At 64.2% G+C, this 1,331-nt stretch overlaps 1 protein-coding gene across 3 annotated transcripts in view; it reads left to right on the forward strand.

Annotated features, from left to right (window-relative positions):
• Positions 1 to 1,331, forward strand: part of SLC6A19 (solute carrier family 6 member 19) — a 19,861-nt gene that overhangs the window by 17,451 nt on the left and 1,079 nt on the right. For 2 of the 3 annotated variants that reach the window (XM_006140119.1, XM_006140120.1), the window contains exons 12-13: positions 893 to 1,055; positions 1,172 to 1,310. In XM_006140119.1, coding sequence (XP_006140181.1) covers positions 893 to 1,055; positions 1,172 to 1,300 — 292 coding nt within the window. In that variant the 3' untranslated portion in view covers positions 1,301 to 1,310. Of the gene's footprint in view, positions 1 to 892; positions 1,056 to 1,171; positions 1,311 to 1,331 lie in introns of those variants that run through there. The other variant, XM_006140121.1, reaches the window with a different exon arrangement.

The raw sequence follows: 1,331 nt of genomic DNA on the forward strand, positions 1-1,331 counted from the left end.
CACTGAAGGGGGGGGTGGCGTGTAGCCACAAGGGGCCTCGGGTGAGTGACAGGGGTGCAGACTCGGAGCTGCAGCACCATCCTTAGCATCCCTGTGGCCACATCTGGCAACTGTCATCTGTCGCCTCTGGCAGGGACCCAGATCATGGTGCTCCTGGTCGGAGTGAAACCGTGAGAGTGTTAGTGACAATCAGAGGGTAGTGACCCCAGTGAAGCATGCGCTCGCCCTGCCCAGAGGCGCCTCCTCTGGGAACCCTGGTCTGAGTACTGACGTGAGTGTGTGGGTGAGGGCAGGAGTGGGCCCTGTGATGGCAGCAGCAGGGGACTCGGAGGGACACAAGCAGACCCTGCCATGTATGCTCAGACCCCATGGACGCTGTGACCCGTGCGCCCAGGTGGCACTGGCTGTATGCGGTGGGGCCGAATGCCAGGCATGGTTCGGACACGTCCTGCCAGGGTATGGTGAGAGGCGCACAGGGCCAGGGTCGTGCGTCCTGACGGCGCCCACGTGGCTTAGCCTCGAGCCCAAGAGTGCCTGTTGCAGGCTTGCCCTGTGCACATCCACACCCCACCTACCCACTGTGGTTTTGTGGGGACAGACCCCTGTACGCAGCGACGGGGATGCAGCGCACCGTGCGTGCAGAGGCAGGAGCGCTGAGAGGAGGGTGGGGCTCTCTCTGAGCCGTTCTCCTGGGTCAGAGGCTGGCGGTGGCCTGGCGGGGCGGCTCCGAGCCAGAACACACCCTCGCCTGTGAGCGCGACTGGGCTTTGTCTGGGAGGGCTGGGCGGAATTCCAGGACAGCACCATGGGTCCAGGTGGTAGCAAGGTGGCCACCCTTTGCTTAAAGTCCCGGTGGCGGCACTGGTGACCTTCCCACCCCGCTTGCTTCCAGGTTCAATGAAGACATCAAGTTCATGGTCGGCCATCGGCCCAACCTCTTCTGGCAAGCCACGTGGAGAGTGGTCAGCCCACTGATCATGCTGGTCATCTTCCTCGCCTTCTTCGTGGTCAAGGTCAGGGAGGACCTCATCTACAGCGTCTGGGACCCCAGCTACGTGAGTGCAGTGCTGGCCAGGCGGCCAGGGCAGGCCCTCAGACCTGGGGTCACCGTGGGGCTACAGGGCATGGCCCTAAAGGAGAGCCCGCGGCTCAGCACTGCGCTCTCCTGCAGGACGGGTTCCCCAAGTCCCAGAAGGTGGCGTACCCAGGCTGGGTGTACGCAGTGGTGGTCGTCGTGGCCGGCGTCCCCTGCCTCATCATCCCCAGCTTTGCCATCTACAAGTTCCTCAGGAGTCGCTAACCAGGGGCGGGGGGCCCGCAGGGGGCTGGTG

The sequence above is a fragment of the Tupaia chinensis genome, unplaced genomic scaffold (genome assembly GCF_000334495.1).
Source record: "Tupaia chinensis unplaced genomic scaffold, TupChi_1.0 Scaffold000020_1, whole genome shotgun sequence".
Taxonomy (NCBI): domain Eukaryota; kingdom Metazoa; phylum Chordata; class Mammalia; order Scandentia; family Tupaiidae; genus Tupaia; species Tupaia belangeri.